The following is a 20,423-nucleotide window of genomic DNA, read 5'->3' on the forward strand; positions in this document are numbered from 1 at the left end:
ACGACAGCACGGTTCCTCTCCGGGTGTTTTCCTCATTAGTTCATCGCCCGTACGTTTGCACCTCAGCCTGCGTGACACACGGCCTAATGAAGGGCTGAGGGGCTGCCAGGAGGGGAGATTAAGAGAAATGAGTAAATGCTGGCGAATCATCAGACAGATCAGATCTCTCTCTCTCTTTCTCTCTTTCTCTCTGTCTCTCTCTCTCTTCCCCCCTCTCTCTCTCTTTCTGTGTGTGTGTGTCTCTCTCTCTCTTCCTCTCTCTCTTCCTCTCCCTGTGTCTCTCTCTTTCTCTCTCTCTCTCTCTCTCTCTCTCTCAAATCTACGCACTTCTCAGCAGCTGCACCCAGAAGTGAAGCGGTTCCTTGTTTAAATCCCGAATTACACAGACTCTCCTCTTTTTCCTCGAAAGCCTGGTACTCATTACAGTCAGAGAGGACGTGTTGCAGCTCCTATGTAGTTTTTTTCCTTCATAGCTTACATTTTTTGACCTCTCGAGTCTTTCCAGTCCTGTCAGTTTACAGAGCAGTCGTTGGCCCCTTGCTCTCTTCCTCTCCTCTCCTCTCCTCTCCTCTCCTCCTCCTCCTCTCTCCTCCGCATCCTCTCTCTCTCTCTCTCTCTCTGTGTCCTGCTCCCCCTCCAAGCCTCAGGGTGCTAGTTTAGCGAGGCCTAAATCTCAGTGCCAGGACCCTCCAGCCTCCTTGCCAAAGAATCTTGCCTTTCAGGAAGTGAGGAGAAAAAGAGGAAAAGTCATGTCAGAGCGCCCACAACAACTCTGGAACAATTTGTGAGCTGTTAGAGTTCAGGGGGGCTTGGAGAGAGTGAGAGGGGGGCACTTTGTTTTTGTAACCATGACAAGAAAAACGCTACTGGATTGTGAAGTTTCGTAATATTCTCTATCATCACACACACACACACACACACACACACACACACACACACACACACACACACACACACACACACACCCCACGCAGCTCTTACACATTACACACATATCACCCCTCTGTCATTGCACAGATTACATCTTAACTGTACACACACTGTTCCTTTTAAATACACACTTATCCAACAAGAGTGTGTTCATCAGGAGTCAAGTCTCAAATAGATAAATATAATAATTTTTAATCAAACTAAAGGGAGAGAGAGAGATTAGAGGAGATGCAGATGTTCTTCATTCAGAAGGATCTCAATAATCACTGAACAGATGTTAAGTGTTTCCTTATGTAGCCATTAAATCAGTGACTCATGTTATCAACCAGAGATAATAACAGGCATGTGTGTACTTCTGTTATAACGGTGGAAACATAACCTTTGTGTGTGTGTGTGTGTGTGTGTTTGTGTGTGTGTGTGTGTGTGTGTGTGTGTGTGTGTGTGTATGTGTGTGTGTGTGTGTGTGTGTGTGTGTGTAACAGAAAGCTTCATGGTACCTGAGGAGGCACAGACAGGAGCTGGAGCTGCTCCTGATTGGCAGCACCACCATGGGTGTGGAGTTTACTGAAGGGGTGAGCAAACAGAAGAGACACTCTGTTCATATTTCATGTGGGAACAAAACACTGGAGGTGGATCAACAAGTACTTATTGTTGCTCAAGTGTCTTAAATTACTTTTGTGTTTTTCTTGAGGTTATAGTTATTTAGTGGGCAGTAATTCAGAAGCCGCTTCACATGTGTGTGATGTAGAGCAGAGCTCCTGCTGGGTGTGTAACTGCCTTAATGTGCCCCTGATGCTGGGTAACAGGTGTCTGGCACCGCCGCCTGTCACCACGGGCTTCTCAGTCAACACCGCCACCTACTGGCCACGCTGAGACATTACAGAGTTTTCAGTTACTTGTACAAGGAAGATCTGAATATAGCCCAAATGCTGATGATGGGAATAAGAAGCTTCCTCTGAATTTAATTTGCTAGCAGAGCCTTTGGAAGTCAAATAGTTAATTTTGGAATGTCTCCCTTGCAGAATTACTGGAGCAGCACAGGTGGCAGAGTGGACTCAAACAGGTAAAGGCTACATGTGAACTCTTAAACAGACTGAAATATGTCTTCTTGTTGCTTAGAGCGTCAGTTAAATATTCATTGGCTCTGTAACTGTGCTGAATGCTACAGAGTTCATCGGGCCTTGAAATGTGATTCTTTACAATAAGATGCACTTCCTGTTTTGTGTCCCTCCAGAATTCCCTCAGGCACAGACGGCTGGATGGAGTACGTCCCAATCTCAGAGAGGAAGAACGCCACTGACACTGCATTACAGCAACACAGAGAGGGTAAACCTTCATTACCTGAGCTGGGGGAATGTTTAACACTCGTTCATTCAGTCAGAGGGAAACTAAAGACCTTGGTAGATGATGAAGGAGAGGCAGGAGTCAAATGTGACACAGGGGAAATTCACCCTCCTCTCTGCCTTGGAGGCTCAGATAACCTTGTGCCTTATCTCCCCTGTGCTGCTCTAGGTGGGCCCTTGGTGTATGAGGGTGTACAGCTGGTGCAGAACTCCATGGCCTTGAACGGCACCCAGAGGGTTCTGCTGGATGATGTCATATCTGAGGATGAGTGTGCAGATCTCAGACACCTGGCACATGTAAGGATCTTACAGAAAGTCAAATAAGAAAAGCTTTGAGCCATCAGTCAACACAGTAACCTCAGATTAGAGGTTTTAGTTGTTTACATTCTTAAATCTATAGGTCTGTGTGAGGTTTATCCTAAGATGCAGTATTTGGGTGTGACTTTGTGCTTGTAGTTGGAGTTGATTTTGGTTCCCTGATTTTCTAGTCAGTCACCATGGCAGGCGATGGTTACAGAGGGAGGATGTCCCCACACACCCCCAACGAGAAGTTTGAAGGAGCCACAGTCCTCAAAACTCTGCAGGTAAATCATCAGGAAACAGAAATACACTCTATAGTGGAAACCCGATCATTCATTCAACCGAGTATGTTCTTAGTGATGTGTTTGACATTCTGTTTCATGCATTGTTCTCTTCCCTGCAGTATGGTTATGAGGGCAGAGTGCCAATGAAGAGTGCGCGACTCTTCTACGACGTCAGCGAGCGAGCCAGGCGGATTATCGAGTCCTACTTCCTGCTCAACTCCACCCTGCACTTCTCCTACACACACCTAGTTTGCCGGACGGCCATCACAGGTCACTCACACACGACGAGACAAGAGACACATTCACTCATGTGACCTTTACATTACAATAAGGGCAGCAAATAACTATCATCTCAAAGGCTGTATACATATCATTAAAGCTAAAGTTCCTCATTCACAGGCCAACAAGACCACAGGAACGACCTGAGCCATCCCATCCATGCAGATAACTGTCTGCTGGACCCCGAGGCCAACGAGTGCTGGAAGGAGGCACCAGCCTACACATACAGGGACTACAGGTATCAGTCTGCTGGGGTCAACACACTCCAAACTTCCATTTATATCCCTGAATTTACCTCTGAGTTTGTTGATCTGATCTCCATTGCTTTCATATTTCCAGTGCACTGCTTTACCTAAATGGAGATTTTGAAGGTGGAGAGTTCATATTCACACAAATGGATGCCAAAACACTCACGGTAAGCTCCTTTAGCTCCTCCTCCTGACTTCATGCTCCCCTAGTGGATTCTGAATGACCCCAGTCACTGTGAGAAGTCTAACCTCTGCTTTCTCCGTGATCTTCTCCAGGCATCGGTGAAGCCAAAGTGTGGCAGGATGGTTGGGTTCTCGTCAGGAGGGGAGAACCCGCACGGCGTGAAGGCCGTCACCAGGGGGCAGCGGTGTGCCGTGGCTCTGTGGTTCACCTTGGATCCCCTCTTCAGAGAGCTGGTAAATCTCTAGCCTGTCTTCACAATAACTACAAATATTAACAAATAACAATGTTGGCTACAGCTTTTGCTTCGAACACAATGTGGCAAATAAAAATAACAGACCAGACATTCTCCTCCTCTCCTCCTCTCTTTTCTCCCTCCCTTTTTCTCCTCCTCCCCCAGGAGAGACTGCAGGCAGATGAGGTGATCCAGGACATGGACAGTAAGCCTCGGTGGGACCAGGGCCTCAGCATTAACCCTAAAGATGAACTGTAGACGCACAAACACACCTCTCCACCCCCTTCAATCAAACCTCCCCATATATTTTAACTATTTATTGAATGACCTTTGGATCAGAACAATTCTATTTTTGTACTGTTTGAAGTGCAAGGTTAATATTATTGTCGTCTCGTCTTGTCTGTCATGTGTTTTTTTCGTGTTTTTCTTTACACGCCAGAGCTTGAGCTTTGGTTCTGCGTTCCGTTGCAGTTTCTTTAATTGCAATTAACGCCTTATTTCACTCGCTGGGTTGGTTTAAGCATTCTGCTCATATCTGCAATTTTACTGAACTGTGAAGCAGCCAAAGAGAATAACGTAATAATGCTAGGGATGTTCTTGGCAGGCATTTTTAGATATAATATCAATCAGCTGATGATAAGATGAAATGTAGTTGGATGTGCAGACTGAAAATGTATCGTTTCTTAACACGATTGCAATATTTAATTTGGCTAAAGTCATGATTCAATGTTTTTATGGGTTTCATTTAAAGACAGTATACGGTAAAGTCAAAGATATCTTCTGTGTTGAGTAATTCTAAATGTCTGAATCCTTCTTCAAAATGGTTCCATCTTGGACTGTAAGAACGCACAATTTACAGCTGGTGTGGCGTGAATTCAGTGTTTTTCCAGTGCCAGTAATAATTGGAACAATAAGAAACAGACACTAGAATACTGTATGCTTTCGATTTTATGAACATGCACTCTGTCTTTCTCAGTGTGTCCAGTCAGACACTGATGTCATAACACTACTTTGTCCTTTATTTGTTTTCATCTTGGTGTGTATTTGTTTGTGTTTGTGTGTGTGTGTTTGTTATGTGTGTGTGTGTTTGTTATGTGTGTGTTTGTTATAATACACAGCTGCTGTTGCAACTGTTGGCATTCAATATGTTTTTCATAAAAGATGTCAATCATTCCTGTTTCAAGGAATATATATATTATTGTAATTTGTTATCCTTTTTATTCTAGAATTCATATTTGCGTTGATGATACAGATAGACAGAGTCATGCACTGTAAGTCCAAAGAATAGACATGTTAAGTGTAATTTGTTGTTTTCTCTTATTAAGTGGTGTGAGTTTGGCCACTTTTTGTCTTTGTTTGACTGATATTTAATGATGAAATGCTGTAACACACAAGAGGATCTATGTATACGTGCCTATAAATTAAATATATTGTATTCCACAATCAACATTTATATTTCATTTTCTATTTTTATTCATCGGTGTTGTACTTGTTATGCATTAAACATTCCCATTCATCAATAAGAAATAAGAAGGCCTTTCATGTGAGGAATCTGATAAATGACCCGTCTCATCGTTTCCATATCACGTCTCGAGTGCTAGACAGATGGATGACATCAAGCTTTTTATAGATCTTGTCTTGATAGATCTATACAGTATCTACTTTAGAGTCATTCATGAACAGTAACGTAGGCAAATACATGGATGTAACGAAATACTCAGCACTGCAGTTTACAAAGAGCTCAGTTGAAGAGTTAAGTGCATCTGTTGTTACAGGAAAGGAAACAAAATACCCAGAATACATTTGAACACACATTAAGTCACTGTTTTTCATATATTTTCCCAGTTATATCTTGACTACTCTGCTGAGTCGAGGTCACTGTGGTAAACTGCAGTTCAGACAAACAAAACAGAAAAATATAAAAAGACAGGTGGGAAGGAGAATGAAGGATGAATCAAGGGAAGCACAGAAAAATAAATCACAAAACAAAACCTGAGAGGAAACATTAGAGAAACACTTGTGACCCAAACACAGAGTAAACCATCTGTACCAAGACTTGTGCTCATACTGTAAATGTACCATGATTTAACAACTCAATCTGGTTTTAGAGACGCTGTGTACAGTAAGTGTCGTGTTCTGATTCGGACTGGATCAGAAGCGGTAGGACAGCTGCTCGTTGAACCTGAACGGTTTAGCTTCGTTGACGGTGCACAGCAGGTCGCGCATGCGCCGTGCACGCCGCTCCTCCAACACGAACCTGCGTGCGCGCTCCCGAGCCTCCCGCTGCTCCGCGCGCTTCTCCGCGCGTTTCCTCTTCAGCCACCTGAGGGAGCAAACAGGAGACTAAACACCGGGACGTTTCTGGGTGTTTTATGTTTTATGTACAAAATAAGCATAATACAAAACACAAAGAGTGTTGAATATGGTTTATATCGATTGCAACCCGCTGTAAGGAAAGAGGAGTCAGCGTAGGGGCAGATACGCTTTTATCTATGTTGTTGCAATTCCTACTAGTGGCCGATAGAGGTCACCAGGGTAACAGAATTCTTAATGCCACTTACCAAAAACAAAAACAGCAATCAAACAGAAATCTATTGCTCAACATGTTTTTTTTAGGGTTTAAATTTTTTTTCAATGTGTTTTTTTTGTATTGGAGGTTTTACTACATTTTGAAACCTTAGGGGGGACAAACTGCTAAACAGTTACACCATCTGGAACTTGTTCCTTTATCAGTTGTCACAGGCCTTGAAGCACCGCTGCACTAGTTTGACTCACAGTTTGAAGGCATGTTCACACTCCTCCTTGCTGCGCATGAGGAAGCTGGTGTCCTGCTCCAGCCTCTTCAGCTCCTCCAGCTGTTTATCTCTCTGCTGCTGCTCCTGCTTCCTCTGCATCCACAACCTGAACGCCTCCTCCGGGTCACTGGGGTCTCCCTGTGTGGGGGGAGCAGACATGAATCCAGCATTAAAGTAAAGGCTGAATGTTTAACTGGCTGTCCATCAGTGTCTGTGTCCGTGTTGTAACTGTGTCCATACTTTACAGTTCATCCTCTCCATCTCCTGAGCTCTGTGGATCCTCTTCTCCTCCTGAAGCTGCTCTCTCTTCCTTATCAGCCACGCTTTGAATGCCACCTCATTTTCCTGTCTCTTCTGCTCTTCTTCGTCCTTCTTCCTCTGCTCTGCCTGACATGGGAGACACAAATGTAGGAAGAAAACATGACAAACAACTGACTGTAACTGTCATTTCACTGTTCATCTCTCACCATAAGCTCCCACCTCTTTGGCCAGTTTCTCCTTCTTCATCTGGACCTTCTGCAGCAGCTCTTTCTGCTGGGCTGTAAGTGTGTATGTGGCCAGGTACGGGGTCCCAGTGGCAGACTGAACCCGGCGCTTGGGGTCTCTCCTCTGGCTGGCTCTCTGGCTGTGGTTGGCAGAGTTGGGTCTGCCCCGGGGCTGCGATGGAGGTCTAGGGGCGCGGAGGTGTTCAATACCACGCAGAAAGGGTGAAGTGCTGGCATGGAGATGAGGAGAGGAGGAAGATTTGTAGAGCTTACTGGGGCTCACTGTGTGCACCTTGGTACGAGGGGAGGAGTTCAAATTGTTGTAATTGTTTGCGAGTGGAGGCAGAAAGCCGTTACTCTCCACCTCATTTATGCTGACAAGGTCAAACTTCCCATCCTTCTCTACCAGCACCTTGCCCTCCTTCAACTCCTGCCCTCCTTTGCTGCTCTCCTCAGCCCTGCCAGAACCTCCACCCGATTCTTTGCTTTCCTCCCGAGGGGAAACCTTTAGCTCAGACAACTTCTCTGAAAGTTCATTCTCTGCCTGGTTTGTTTCCTCGCTGCCCTCTTCTCCCTCTTCCTGTGCACTGGGACCGCCATCTTTCGGAATCTGCATTGGAGGAACCACAAGGTCCACCAGAGTGTCTTTAAAGTGCAGCCGCCTGCGCCGCGTCATATCTGGAGGTTCCTGGTCCTGCAGCTCCCGATTGGCTTGCTGGATCTTCTCTAGAATGTACTTCTTCTCCTCGTCTGTTTGCTCATCCGACGTCGGGGGAGGTGGGACAGTATCCGTCGACTTTGATGGGCTGTCTCTGTCTGAATCGTACTCCAGTGGCTCCATGGGTGAGGGCCACCTCTCTTGATCCTCCTCCCCCTCTGCTGTTCCTTTGCCTCTCTTCTCTTCCTTCTTCTTCTTCTCTTTCATTCCAGATTGTTTCTCATCCTCCTCCAGTTCTTTGTCAATTTCTGCCTCTATATCCTTGTAGTCGGGACCCTGTGGGGGGTGGGAATTAGAACTGACATGTGAATTAAAGAGCAAGATCAGCCCCTAGAAGGTAATTAGTGCAAAGGTAATATGTGTGATAGCAGACATGTGTAGTTGTGTGGATCAATAATGCATCCCATCAGTGAGACAGTGAAAGTATGTCACTGTAGGCTTCACATGCAAACATTGAGACGTGCCAGCTTCTGTAACTCAACACTACACACTGTCACACTTTCACAGAGTAGGGGCACAGACCCAGCAGCTCCCAGAATGCATCAAGTACACTATGATCAAATATAGAGCAAGAGTGACAGAAGAAAAACAACAAAACAACAAAAAGAAAGAGTGAAAACTGTTCAGCTGTCCAGTTGGGATTCAGAAGTGACTGACCTGGTCGTCCCCCCGGCCTTCCTCACTGATCAGCCAGTCCAGGTCCTTCTCAAAGTCATCCTCGTACTCCTCCTGGGACTTTCTGCCGGCTGCCTCGCTCATATTTCACCACTAGGAGAAAGACAGAGTCAGGCGGCCAAAGTCAGTGTTTCGACAGGGCCTGACAGTACTGATGTAGGTCGCTCGGTATCTTGGCAACGACTGGTGGCAGATTACATATGATAATGTGTGAACCCCAGAGGATGATTCCTAACTCATTCGGTGTTCTTGCTGATGTTCCCTGGCCAAACTCTCTGGTCTAAGAAAAGATGTATTCCAAACTAATGGCTCATCTAGATCTCCTATCATGGTTCACATCTCTGCATATTCATTAGGATTATGATTCATATTGGATTTGATTGATGTTTATTTTATGATCTTGTCATATCTTGTTGCCTTGGTGAAAAAACAAGCAGGCAAGGGAAGGACCACATATTAGATTCTTACTATCAAACAATCATTTTACCAACAGAGTCTGCAACCTGCATAGAATAAAGACTACATAAGTATGACGGTGCACTTTAAATCATCATGTTAAGGACAATAACATACCCCCAGACATGAGCTTACATGTCCAAGTCTCATTATGAGGGAGTTTAGATGAAGCCACTTAAAGTCTTTGACTCAGGGACAGTCAGTCAAAAATAAATGTTCATCAGTGTCTGTCCACTCACATGTGTTGTGTTGAGGTTATAAAGGGTTAACATAGTGACATCCTATCCTGTATTCACTACACAATCACAAATGATCCCAAACACCAACTTGGTCATCCTCACTTCCCACACTACAGAAATGTCATAGGAGTTATATAAAACTGAATGTAACTCCCATTCTGTTTGAACTGTTATTATTTGTAGTGAATTGATCCACTCTCTCCTGCTGGAACATGTTATATTAATGTATGGAATCAATACTTCTACAGCAGACTTCTATATGTCAGGGCTATAGGATAAGATGACACAGACACCGTTCAGATGTGTTTACACCCGTAAACAACCGTAAAATCTAAATAAAATAATGTGTTTGAAGTGAAATGATAGCAGACAACATGCCTGACGGTAAACTCACCTCCTCCGGGTTTCGCAGTGTTCGTGTGGAGCAGAAAGCTGATGGGGGAAACGCATCCAGTCGGGTTGTTTGAATCCTAGTGGTGTCGGTGAGTGTCCCACATAGTGTCTGCTGGTCTGTGGAGGCGAACCTGTGCGCACATAATCTGCTTGTAGTCCCCCGTCCAGCACTAAAGGGTTTATTGGTGCCCGTCGTCATAGAGACGCACAACACGCTTTCATGTATGCGCATGCCCAGAGAACTCACAACACAGCTTATAAAATCTCCACGAAAAGCACGCAAAGAAGAGGAGAGCATCCAAACGATCCACTACTCTGAAAAACTGTTTATTTTGTATTTTATATTATAGTAGATTTAGAGATATATCATAAAAAACGCAACGGTTATTCTAATGCAAGAATTATTATAAGCTAAATGGATATTGGATTTGTTCTTAGGTTCATTTGGAATACTGTTATCTCACATGTTCAACATACTTTTAAGATGTACATTCCAAAACACACAATTTCCGTTTCCCCCACTATGTAACTGACTTTTCTTGAAATTTCTGCCTATTGTGTGTTCAAAGTTTAACAATCCTGCAGCTACGTCAGACGTTTCTACTATAAACATTTTATGAGATGTGACGTGAGCTCTGAACAGAACAACAACATTAAATAACAATTACAGGAATTAATAGCAACTTTGCTGACTGGTATTTATTTATTTATTTTTGTACATTTGCTATATTATTTGAATATTGTGTCCAGTGCATAATGTCCCACCAGTTCACAAAGTCCCGTTGAAAATCGACAAAGACAGACAAACACAAAATAAAACAAAGTAAACGGAAATGAGAGCTCCAAATGGTTAGTTCGCGAATTATATCATATTTCCTTTCCAAATCATTAACAAATGTTAAAATAAGAATTTGATAAAGTTGATTCCATGGTTTATTTTTAAATGAATGAGCGGGGTCTACTATGGGGGAATAACAAGGTACTTCACAAATAAAAAAAATACATCCACAAACTGTGCTGTAACTTTACGAAATGTAAAACTATACATTTATTAATCAAGCCATGTTTTTTGAACTGCAATTCAGACTTCTATCACAAGATAGCGACAAAGACGGGCCCCTGCAAGTTAAAGTTTAACTAAATTCTTCTGTGTGTCATCCAGGTCTACAAGGTTTACCATGGACAGGTCAACAAAATACAAAATCATTGACTTATAACATCCTGTCCAGGAGTCCTCTTTTCTTCCTCAATATGAAAAAAAACCTGCTCATGGAGTGTGTACAAGGGAATTATTATTATTCATTTATTTTAAGTTCTGGAGATCCCTGTGAGTTTCATGACATGAAACATTTATGTACAACTATTCCTGGCGATATTTCCACACCAAAGGCGGAGCAAACGAGTACATGAATACAGCGCGCCTATAAAAAAAAGTAGACGCGCGTTGCATCATGGATGTTGATGTTCACTACAGTCAACTATTGTTCTGAGTGAAAAGCGCCATATAAGATGAAGAACGACAATTCCCGTGAGGCCCCAAACGCACCGTTTACCACACGCCCCCCTAACCTGCAACATGACTGATATCACGTATGCAAACTTCTGATAGTATTTTAGTAGTTACGGAATGAAGATTAACTGCTAACAGGCGCTGCACTCCGAGATTACAACTGCTGTATGTTTGACTCTCGCCCATGGCGGCCATTGCTTTTTATACGGTACACAAAATGACAGGACGCTGTTTGGCGTCTCGTTTAAAAGGTCTGGTAGGTAAGGACCTTCCGCTGCCCTCCGTCCACAGCTCCACGGTACGCCGGCTGACTTCGAATCCGGGAACGAGATGGTTTTCCAGGGGTACCGGGGTACGGTTCATGTCCCACGGGACCGCAGGCAGATCCGCGCCCGGGCGAGCCAGAAGGGGAGCCCTGCTGCTCAGCGGTGCCGCGGCGGTGACGGCAGCAGCGGCAGTAGCAGGGTTCATGGCCAACGCCAGCCACTTTCAGCGGGCTGAGATGGAAGCGAGGCTCCCTCTGGTAGCGAAGGAGGCTGAGGCGGGCGTCCTGGAGAGATGCAGGGGCTTCATGTCTCCTCCCGTCACCGACATCGACGTGCTGCAGGGGAGGACAGAGGAGATGCGGACGAGAATGGAGATGATGATCATGGAGACGCAGGCCGAGTTCTGTAGAGCCCTGGAGGAGGTGGACGGAGGGACGTTTAAGGTGGATCGGTGGGAGAGGAAGGAAGGTGAGGAAGTGTGTGATACCTGAAGGGTCCATGGTGGTGCGTTCAGTGTCTGCAAAGCCTGGTAACAACAAAGCTACAATAATATAGGCGCAAGCTGATGTTGGCCTTTTTTGCAGATTCTGGATCAATATATTTTAAAATGTTATGTTAAGCTGTTATTTATATATTTTTTATCATGCTGTGCTGATGTTTACAGCTCATAACTCATTATAGAGATCCACCCTAATGCTTAAATGTTTAAAATAATAATAAGTCAGGCTCATTTTCTCAGAAGACTCAAAAGAGGAAATACTCCACAAGGTTAGGTTACAAAGCTAAATTGCATAAATGATTTGTACCAACATAAGAAACAACTCTGTTTTCTACTGTATTTTAATGTTGTGTGTTCCTGTGTATGTGTGTCAGGTGGTGGAGGAATCAGCTGTGTGATGCAGGATGGAAAGGTGTTTGAGAAGGCCGGTGTGAACGTGTCTGTGGTGTTTGGGAACCTGACAGAAGAAGCTGCCAGGCAGATGAGGAGCAGAGGGAAAGTTCTCAAAGGGAAAGATGGTGAGCTCCTCTGACCTACTTATTTACAAATGGACATAAGGCCAGTGTGCAGTGTGTCTAGTTGTGTGTGTGACACAACAGATCTGTACTCATTTCACATTCAGATTGTAGATGAGTATTACTTCAGTATTCATGTGGTTGTGGGTGTCTGAACACACATTTCCTTGGCAGTTCCATCCATTGATCCGTGTTTCCTCCCAGGTAAGCTGCCTTTCTGTGCCATGGGTGTGAGCTCGGTCATTCACCCTAAGAACCCCCACATCCCCACCGTTCACTTCAACTACAGATACTTTGAGATTGAAGAGGAAGATGGTGAGTGTGTGTGCGCGTTTGTGACTTCTTGACGTCGACCGTTTGTGTCTTGCCATCAGTGACGCTATTGAGTGTGTGGCTGAATGATAACCCTTGTCTCCCTCTTCCGTGTGTGTGTGTGTGTGTGTGTGTGTGTGTGTGTGTGTGTGTGTGTGTGTGTGTGTGTGTGTGTGTGTGTGTGTGTGTGTGTGTGTGTGTGTGTGTGTGTGTGTGTGTGTGTGTGTGTGTGTGTGTGTGTGTGTGTGTGTTCAGGCTCTAAGCAGTGGTGGTTCGGCGGAGGCACAGACCTCACTCCCGTTTATGTAAATAAGGAAGACGCCTTCCACTTCCATAACACACTGAAGGAGGCCTGTGACCAACATCACCCTCAGTATTACCCCGACTTCAAGAAATGGTACGGTTTCTGTGGGCGTCCCTACGTGTGACATCGCCGTGCTGGTGTGTGTGGGTGTGGGTGTGTCCTTAACGTTAAGATGTTGATATCTTGCTTGACCCCACATTCTTGGTTTAAGATGTTATTCTCCTCAATGGAACTTCTTACTCGACTCAAACACATACTAAGTGTTACACACACTGCCTGATACCATAGTTAACTGTTCTTTGTCTCTCCTGGCCTGTAGGTGTGACAGGTACTTCTACATCCGCCACAGAGGAGAGACCCGGGGCATAGGGGGGATCTTCTTCGACGACCTGGACTCCCCTACTCAAGAGGAGGCCTTCGGGTTTGTGAAGAGCTGTGCCAGCACAGTGGTCCCCTGCTACCTGCCCATCGTACAGAAACACCTGAACGACCCCGTCACCGCAGAGGAGAAAGACTGGCAGCAAGTGCGACGAGGCAGGTGAGTGCCAGGACACAGGTCAGGTTCCTCCAGAGAGCCTGTGGCTGTCAGGGACTTTATAGTATAGATCTTAGGCTTTGAGCTTTGATACAGAAAATAACAACCTGTTTACAAAGGCTAAACTTGCACTTTTATTGTTACACCACAGCAAAAGTGGCGGTCTAATACTACACACAGTATCTGAGTCATAGAACAGATTTGCATTAGATCTTCATTCTGTAACTGTGACTGGGAAACTGTAGCTGTTGTAAAGAAGCAAACCACATTCATAAATCTGCTGATTGGAAAATCTGTTCAATGCCACCTGGGATTGGCTCTGGATGGGATTTTGTTTGCAGAAATGTAAAGAATGTGTGATTTAATAAAGGGTTTGAAAATCAAATCCTTGGTTACGATCCCCTAACATGCTCCACCCTGGTGTGAGGAACAGAAAGCTCTCAGTGTTTCAAACATTGTTGGTCCTCTAACTGTGATACCACCAATGTAATGGTGGGAGCGCCCTCTGGTGGCACAGCGGAGAAGTGCAGTATATGTCTTGGTTTGCTCAGAGGTGGAACATGTCGTATGAGAAGCCCCGTCTGCACTTTATTATCGCCCATGTAAAGCCATGTGACTGCATCAGGGTTCTATTTGTGTGTGTGTGTGTGTCGTAGGTATGTAGAGTTCAATCTGGTGTACGACAGGGGAGTGAAGTTTGGCCTAGCCACTCCTGGCTCCAGGATCGAAAGCATCCTCATGTCCCTCCCCCTCACCGCCAGGTAAGCTGAAGCACCACCAAGTCCCCTGTGTGTGTGTGTGTGTGTGTGTGTGTGTGTGTGTGTGTGTGTGTGTGTGTGTGTGTGTGTGTGTGTGTGTGTGTGTGTGTGTGTGTGTGTGTGTGTGTGTGTGTGTGTGTGTGTGTGTGTGTGTGTGTGTGTGTGTGTGTGTGTGTGTGTGTGTGTGCGCGTTTCCTTGGTGACCAGGCTGGCCTCTTGTCCCCAGGTGGGAGTACATGCACGAGCCTGCTAAAGGCACCCAGGAGGCCCAGATGCTGGACGTGTTACGAAACCCTAAGGAGTGGGTGTGACCATGCAGCTCCAGGCTCAACCTCAGCGTGTGTGTTTGTGTGTGTCGGCGACGGCAGCCAGCGTTTCCTCCCCCATTTTTGTACGCTACACTTCCTGCTGTCACGTTTAGCGTGACTTTGCTTATCCGTCTTGTTAACGCAGTCACAGTGGAATCCCATTATTGCACTATGAGGCAAACCAATGCTCGACCACATAATGAACTTCCCAGGTGGCTGTTGTTGTTTTGCATCATCCCCTCTCCTTTTTAAATCATGTTTGCATCTCTCACTCTAGCTGTGCTTTTTTTATACCCGAGCTAAATGTGGCTCTGCTCTACTTGAAGCTGTCATCAGTCTGTAAACCTTAATAAAGCACTGGAAGGGAAAGAAGGAATGAACTCAGCCACTATGTGTGTGTGTGTGTGTGTGTGTGTGTGTGTGTGGCTTAAATGAATCTGTGTTTGATTGCATCTGCTCCCATCAGAGGCCATGTTAGCCATCTAAAGCCTGGATCCTCAGTCTTGTTCATCAGTGTATTTTAGTGTGTGGTTGGCTTGTGGTTAATGAGTCACTCTCTACTCTGCTGGCTTTGTTTGTAGAGCAGTGAACGACAGAGAGACAGCATGGATGTGAATCATGTCAGGTGGCTGAGTGGAGAGTGGAACGTCCCATTATGATGCACCTGTTTACAAACAGAGGGCAAAGCTTTAATGTAGAAGATCTCTGCATTTAAAACTGAACCATTATCTCACATTTAGCTCACAATTAATGAATATTGAACCGTAAGAAGTCTTCCCCTGCACAGTGACATGGATACACATGTCTTTCCTGTCATTTCCTGTTCATATCTGTAATGTTTGGTAGCTTCAGGAACATCAGTTTGTCAAATAAAAAGTCAATTTTACCAAAGCTCAGCTGTGTTCTGCGTTCTATGATGTAGGAAAGTCAACATGCTTCTAAATAAGGTCATGAGTGTGTTGTGTTGTTGTGTAATTTCAGAGACACACACTGAGAAACCTGTGGCACATTTGAAATGTTTTATTATAAATTCCCTTGCATTAACGTTATTCAAAGGTTTAACGTTTTTGTTTCATAAGGCAATGTAAAAACAGGGCTGTGTAAGTAACAGTACGACAACTGAGCCTAACAAAATGGCTACTCCTACCAGCACAACTCGTTTCAAGGTCATTGCAAGTGCTGAGGTACACAGGTCAACTCACAAAATAGAAGAATCAGTGCTCAAAGTCTGCGGTGTACAGAACAGAACCGTGACGTCTCTCTGCATCGGTGAACGTTAGTCAGATATATTTGGTGTTTAGAAGTATGCAGCAATTTTTGCATAAACATGATGATGAGCACTTCTTGTCAGAGGATTACGGCGACATCGTGACGCTGAAAGACGCCGGAGCAGAATCTGTCCTAGTATTCATTAAACAGCTCAATTTGAGCTTCAACAAAGTGCCTTCATTCATCCACTGATCATAGTTACATTAGTACAAGTGCAGTCACCACTTTACCAAGCAGTAAAAACACACACACACGCACACCCACACACATATAATATACATACCTATATACAATTACATGACACATGCTTAACATGGACCCCCGGACCCCCAATCATCTCTCATCTCTCCTCTCTAATCTCTTTTGCTGTGTTTTGCTTTCTGTGCCACGTTCCTGTGCAAGGCACTCCTACTCTCACATCTACTGAGCGGCTTCAAACCTTTCTGAAGGAGATTCAATGTGAGTGAAAGCAGCACAGCATTAAAAACAACATCTGTAGCTCTATAGTATACAGTCACATCTGGCTTTAGGGGGGGAAACAGTAGGGAAGAATGCACTTTCACAGTAAAAGCAGAAGCTGAGCAAACGCCAGCTGAGCGACCGCGTGAATATGGGTCAGCGGGCAACCGTCCGCTCTAGAGCGACTCCACAGGTCGGCCTCACGCCAAATTTAGTTCACTGCTCACGTGAGAGCTGCTACAGAGCAGCTGTAGTGCCGTCGCTCAAGCTTCCAAACCCGGATTCGTAGTTGAGCTCCACTGCAGCACGGCGGGAAGAAACCCTGGTGATGTCACAGAGGAGCACAACTGCTGGAGTCCCCTTTAACGGACGGTAACCGGGGGTGACCTCACTTCACGTGTAGATACCAAGCTGCATGCATGAACCAAATTGAAGCACACACACACACACACACACACAGGATACACGTACACCAAAAACACGTTTCACCACTCCTTATAGAAACACATGGCCTTAAAGTTCACTTCCAAAGCATTCCAAACAGAAAGAGTAAACAGGGCTTAGACTGATGCATCGGTTTGGCAAAATGAGTGGATCATTAGTCGGGGTTCACTAATTCTGTTGTCCAATGGCGTGAATGTGTAAACGGGCGAATACGTCGATGTGTGACGATGCTGAAGTTGAGATCGTGTATCAGTGCAACCCCTCGCAACAATGACGTCATAGCTTTCCTTTTGCGCTCTTCATCCTTCTCACTCACGCAGCTTGGGCCGGATGAGTGAAGCGGCACAGATGCAGCTGGAGGAAGGTCAGCAGAGGTGTTGGTTTGTTTTGGTATTGCATCATTTCCTGCTGTGGCTTCAGCTCCTTGGTGAAAGGTTAGTGCAAGTTTCAGCAGCGCTGGCTTCAGCAACGGTTGCATTAGTCCATTGACTCGACAGTTAATGGTGTCTGGTGTGTAGAGAGGGAAGGCTGGTGATGCCACAACATCGGTGCTGAATGAGGAGACTTGGCTCTCAGTGTGGCTTTGGGCGTTTGTTGGCGTGGTGATGAGAGGCAGCTACTTGTTTCACTTCCCGTTGACAGTGGTAGTGCTGGTGTTGACTATATCCTCATATTGTGGCGGCGGTTCCGTCTCTATCTGGACGTCTGTGTGGCCCACGGCCTCCTCGTAAGATGGCGGCGGGTCTCCGGCGCTTCCTCTCCCCGACGTGAGCTCTGAGCCTGGATAGGCTGGGCTGCTGTGGGCGCTGAGCTCTGAATGGTCACCGTGGTGGTAATCCCTCCCCCAATGGTCCATAGAGACCACGGACAGGGCGTGGTCGTGATGGGAGTGTCCCAGGCTGGGGCTGCGCTGTGAGCGCTTGCGAGAGTGGCAGCGCCACACGGTGATCGCCACGGCAGCAATGAGAAGCACCACCAGCACCAACGGCACGATCAGGTAGAGAGAGTGGACGCCGCCGACCACAGTTTCCAGGCCGCCGGCCGGGCTGCTCTCCCTGACGTACTCCTCCCAGAAACGTCTCTGTGGAAAAGCAGACATGCGTGACGTCAAAGCATCAAGAGATCAGGAACTTCTAGTCCTGTAAAGACTGAATGGTCATCAGTTAAATGCCAAAAACAAAACAAAAGCATTTGCAAAGCCCCAAGGTAGAATACACAGCGCCCAGTGTGAGGACACTTTATATCTGGATTACTGCGACACAAAGGCCGCACAACGACGCCCAAACAAAGCCGCCGCATGATTGTGCGTGTCCATCTGTGTGACGCTGCTCTCCGGGATTTCACAATAGTTTTACAAATCCGTCTCCTTCCCTGGCATGTGCTGGACTGTTCTTCCTGCTGATAAGGATCACTTCCTGAAAAACCACCCACATTCTACAAGCTACCACTCTTGGAGTCGAGTTTCACTGCTGGACACAATAACAATAAAGAATAGTGCTTAAATTACTGAATTACTCTCCAGCCTGGGCGATGTGGGGCACAGGCCTGGATCTCCGTTCTGGATCGGAGCTCTGGCTCTGGGCCCTGGGCTCGGGGACCTTCGGCCAGTTGGCCACTGGTCGGACCAAGAGCAATAATTAATCATAAGATTTAAGCAGCATAAGGGAGTTTACAGTTTGTGCTGTTGTGTTGTGGGAGGTTGGAACGTGTCGGCCACTGGCAGGGAAGCCTGGGAGCTCATATCCAACTCATCCTGCACTCCTGTCATAACAACTCAACGCTCCCTTTGTCGAGTTCCTGCCTGCTTGCTCATAACCTCACACTGGTGCCAGGGTTTTAATGTGCTCTACTTCTCTATTTGGGCTCGCGGCCCTGGTGTGTGTGTCTCCTCTCCTCTCCTCCCCTCACCGTCTTCTCGTCGTTCTCGAATGCCTCCCGCGCCTCCTCGTACGTGCAGATCTCCTCGCGGCACTCCCTTTGGATGTTGCCCTGCTTCATCTCCTCTAGCAGGAAGTTGGCCCTGCGCAGCCGCCGCAGCACCGAGTGGGCCACGTCCGCCGGCAGGAACACTGAGGGGAAGGACGAGACGAGAGAGGGAGGGAGAGAGAGAGAGAGAGAGAGAGAGAGAGAGAGAGAGAGAGAGAGAGAGAGACAAAGGACGGATCAGTGAGAGGAGAGGAAGAAGTGAGAGATGCAGAGATGAGTGGGAAAGAGAATAAGTTAATTATGATAACAAAGGGGAGAGCGCATGACACGATGAAGAGAGGGAGGAGAGTGGAGTGAGTCATGAAGAGGAAGAGGGTGAACAGGAAATAAAGGGTTATGAAATTAAACAAAGTGAGGACTGAACTACTGCTCTTATCCAAAGTGCTTTACAGTGTGACCTCATATTGACCCGTTCACACCACGCACGGCGCCAACCTGCACATCAGGAGCAGCAGCTAGAGGGGTTCAGTTCAAACCAGGAACCTTTCAAACTCTAGGGCGACTGCTCTTCCTCCCCGAGCCAAATGGAGGATAGATATGCAGAAGGAAAGAGTGAAAGAGAGCGCGAGGGAGTGAAACAAAGCCAGACGAGCTGAGCTGAACGCTGCCCAGAGCCCACTAACTGCATTTCTGCATAAAAACAAAAGCTCCTTTGATTTCAGCGTCCATCCCTGGGCTGGATAAGAGAAACCAGAGGAATGAAGTGAGCGCGGTGAACAAGCTGCCCTCTGTTTGGCAAACCCAAGATCACAACATAAACGCAGGAGACGCAACTGTACACAAGCTGTCACAAAAGGCCTCAGGGATGAGAAGTCTGAGTTTATGTAGGGGAAAAAGGAGAAGGAATCCTGGACTCCTTGTGACTCAAAACCACGGGATCGCGTTTAACTAACAGCGTGAAAAATGATGGATGACAAGGGGGAAAGGTCGGAAAGGAAGAAAACCCACAAGGCCAGAATGGGACCTGTTTGCTAAAGACAACAGACAAAACCTGAAATATCACATTCACATTCACTCAGCTGATAAATGCTGGAGGCCACAGCAAACAGATCAGAGGCCCCGGGGGCGGCAGTGTTGACTTTCAGAGGAGAAGTTCAAAGTAAACTTTTAAGCGAAATAGCTGAGAGATGAAGAAAAAGGAGAGCGAGATCATCATTAAACTTACCACTCCCCATGATCCCTGCAGGTGTGTTTGGGGTGCCTTATCTGTAGAACATTAAACATGACAGGTGAGATCACTTTGTACCTGCTGGCACCAGTTTATAAACAATAATTAACACATTCATTTGTGATATTTTAAGTCAAAACACTCATTTAAAGCGACAGTAATGATGGAAAACATATATTAGTCAACGCATCCACTCTTATTTGGATATTAAGGATGAATTAGACGTTAAACCGCATCCTGACTAAAGGGTTTACAGTAACAGGCGGTGCTGCTGTTAACGTGATGCATTCACTGGTCGGTGACCAATGGCGGCGGTCGTTGCTGACCAGTTTTACGCATGGATGTGTTACGGGAATACGGGCTCAGACCCAAAATAGAAAACCCTGGCGGCAACAGCACCACCACAGCGCCGCCGCCCCATTAACATTCACAATAACAACACAAAGAGACGAGGAATACACAATTAAAGCCGCCATATCAGTTTAAACTCTCCGTGTTTGTTGTTATTCTGTGAGCGGGATGGAGCTGC

The 20,423-nt window shown here is 46.0% G+C and overlaps 4 protein-coding genes across 4 annotated transcripts in view; 2 read left to right on the forward strand and 2 right to left on the reverse strand.

The window, feature by feature from the left end:
* The window catches only part of p3h2 (prolyl 3-hydroxylase 2), a 43,948-nt gene extending 38,701 nt beyond the window's left edge, over positions 1–5,247 (forward strand). Inside the window, exons 6-15 of the mRNA XM_076153200.1 lie at positions 1,413–1,502; positions 1,953–1,993; positions 2,165–2,256; positions 2,443–2,570; positions 2,762–2,857; positions 2,977–3,127; positions 3,257–3,374; positions 3,476–3,551; positions 3,661–3,801; positions 3,966–5,247. Coding sequence (XP_076009315.1) covers positions 1,413–1,502; positions 1,953–1,993; positions 2,165–2,256; positions 2,443–2,570; positions 2,762–2,857; positions 2,977–3,127; positions 3,257–3,374; positions 3,476–3,551; positions 3,661–3,801; positions 3,966–4,058 — 1,026 coding nt within the window. The 3' untranslated portion in view covers positions 4,059–5,247. The remainder of the gene's footprint in view (positions 1–1,412; positions 1,503–1,952; positions 1,994–2,164; positions 2,257–2,442; positions 2,571–2,761; positions 2,858–2,976; positions 3,128–3,256; positions 3,375–3,475; positions 3,552–3,660; positions 3,802–3,965) is intronic.
* Positions 5,248–5,373: 126 nt separating this feature from the next.
* On the reverse strand, positions 5,374–9,712 carry ccdc181 (coiled-coil domain containing 181). Its single transcript, XM_076153201.1, has 6 exons — positions 9,563–9,712; positions 8,456–8,566; positions 7,076–8,074; positions 6,836–6,982; positions 6,576–6,733; positions 5,374–6,123 (listed from the first exon to the last, which is right to left on the reverse strand). Exons 2-6 carry the CDS (start codon positions 8,555–8,557, stop codon positions 5,952–5,954), a joined length of 1,578 nt encoding a protein of 525 aa, XP_076009316.1. The 5' UTR covers positions 8,558–8,566; positions 9,563–9,712; the 3' UTR covers positions 5,374–5,951.
* Positions 9,713–11,104: 1,392 nt separating this feature from the next.
* cpox (coproporphyrinogen oxidase) lies at positions 11,105–15,459 on the forward strand. The gene is made up of 7 exons (XM_076153486.1): positions 11,105–11,805; positions 12,211–12,354; positions 12,556–12,666; positions 12,919–13,060; positions 13,287–13,505; positions 14,159–14,263; positions 14,487–15,459. The coding sequence occupies exons 1-7, from the start codon at positions 11,256–11,258 to the stop codon at positions 14,569–14,571; spliced, it is 1,356 nt and encodes a 451-aa protein (XP_076009601.1). The 5' UTR covers positions 11,105–11,255; the 3' UTR covers positions 14,572–15,459.
* Positions 15,460–17,141: 1,682 nt separating this feature from the next.
* prrg1 (proline rich Gla (G-carboxyglutamic acid) 1) overlaps positions 17,142–20,423 on the reverse strand; it is a 3,563-nt gene continuing 281 nt past the window's right edge. Inside the window, exons 2-4 of the mRNA XM_076153408.1 lie at positions 19,892–19,932; positions 18,649–18,809; positions 17,142–17,821 (exon numbers count right to left, since the gene is read on the reverse strand). Of these exons, the coding sequence (XP_076009523.1) occupies positions 17,366–17,821; positions 18,649–18,809; positions 19,892–19,901 (627 nt within the window). The 5' untranslated portion in view covers positions 19,902–19,932 and the 3' untranslated portion in view covers positions 17,142–17,365. The remainder of the gene's footprint in view (positions 17,822–18,648; positions 18,810–19,891; positions 19,933–20,423) is intronic.

Source organism: Genypterus blacodes, unplaced genomic scaffold (assembly GCF_046128005.1).
Source record: "Genypterus blacodes isolate CSIRO-AG114 ecotype Tasmania unplaced genomic scaffold, CSIRO-AGI_Gbla_v1 ptg000058l_1, whole genome shotgun sequence".
NCBI lineage: Eukaryota > Metazoa > Chordata > Actinopteri > Ophidiiformes > Ophidiidae > Genypterus > Genypterus blacodes.